The 533-nt window shown below is 51.6% G+C and overlaps 1 protein-coding gene across 1 annotated transcript; it reads right to left on the minus strand.

The window, feature by feature from the left end:
• Window positions 1-6: 6 nt before the first annotated feature.
• LOC109508727 (guanine nucleotide-binding protein subunit alpha-11-like) lies at window positions 7-527 on the minus strand. Its single transcript, XM_019858718.1, has 2 exons — window positions 354-527; window positions 7-203 (listed from the first exon to the last, which is right to left on the minus strand). The coding sequence occupies exons 1-2, from the start codon at window positions 498-500 to the stop codon at window positions 48-50; spliced, it is 303 nt and encodes a 100-aa protein (XP_019714277.1). The 5' UTR covers window positions 501-527; the 3' UTR covers window positions 7-47.
• Between the last annotated feature and the right edge of the window lie 6 nt (window positions 528-533).

Genomic DNA, 533 nt, shown 5'->3' on the forward strand with positions numbered 1-533 from the left:
CCCCCGCCGTTTACACCTAAACAACCAGCCAGCTCTGGGGCAACCTACTATTTCGTGGAATCGGACAGCTGGTACTCTCGGCGGCGATCGTAGGCCTCCTGGATCCCCGGGTCGGACCACAAGCATTTGATGGCTGCGATGTAGGGCTGGTCAAAGCCGTTGATCTTTTCAATGTCCACTTCTTTCACCAGCATGGCGTTCGACTACATCGACCGGGGGAGATAACAGGGAGAGAGATTGGTTGCGACTCCATTGACCACATCAAAGGAAATGGATATTTTCTTTAAAACTTGAGCCACATGCCGCTGATGACGTTTTCTCCTGTTGCCGGGATTTGGTGTCACACTTCTTACCCGATTCTGTTCATATTTGTAAGGGATCTTTAGGTTCTCCGTGGCCCGGATCATGGCCTGCATGGAGGTGAAGATGTTTTGGTAAACCAGTCGGATGAAGCCTCTCTTGTCTTCGTCGGAGTAACCGGCGCCGTGGATGATCCTCATTTGCTTGATGAAAGTGCTCTTGCCGCTTTCTCC

Source organism: Hippocampus comes, unplaced genomic scaffold (assembly GCF_001891065.2).
Source record: "Hippocampus comes isolate QL1 unplaced genomic scaffold, H_comes_QL1_v1.1 C16554156, whole genome shotgun sequence".
In the NCBI taxonomy this organism is placed as follows: Eukaryota; Metazoa; Chordata; class Actinopteri; order Syngnathiformes; family Syngnathidae; genus Hippocampus; species Hippocampus comes.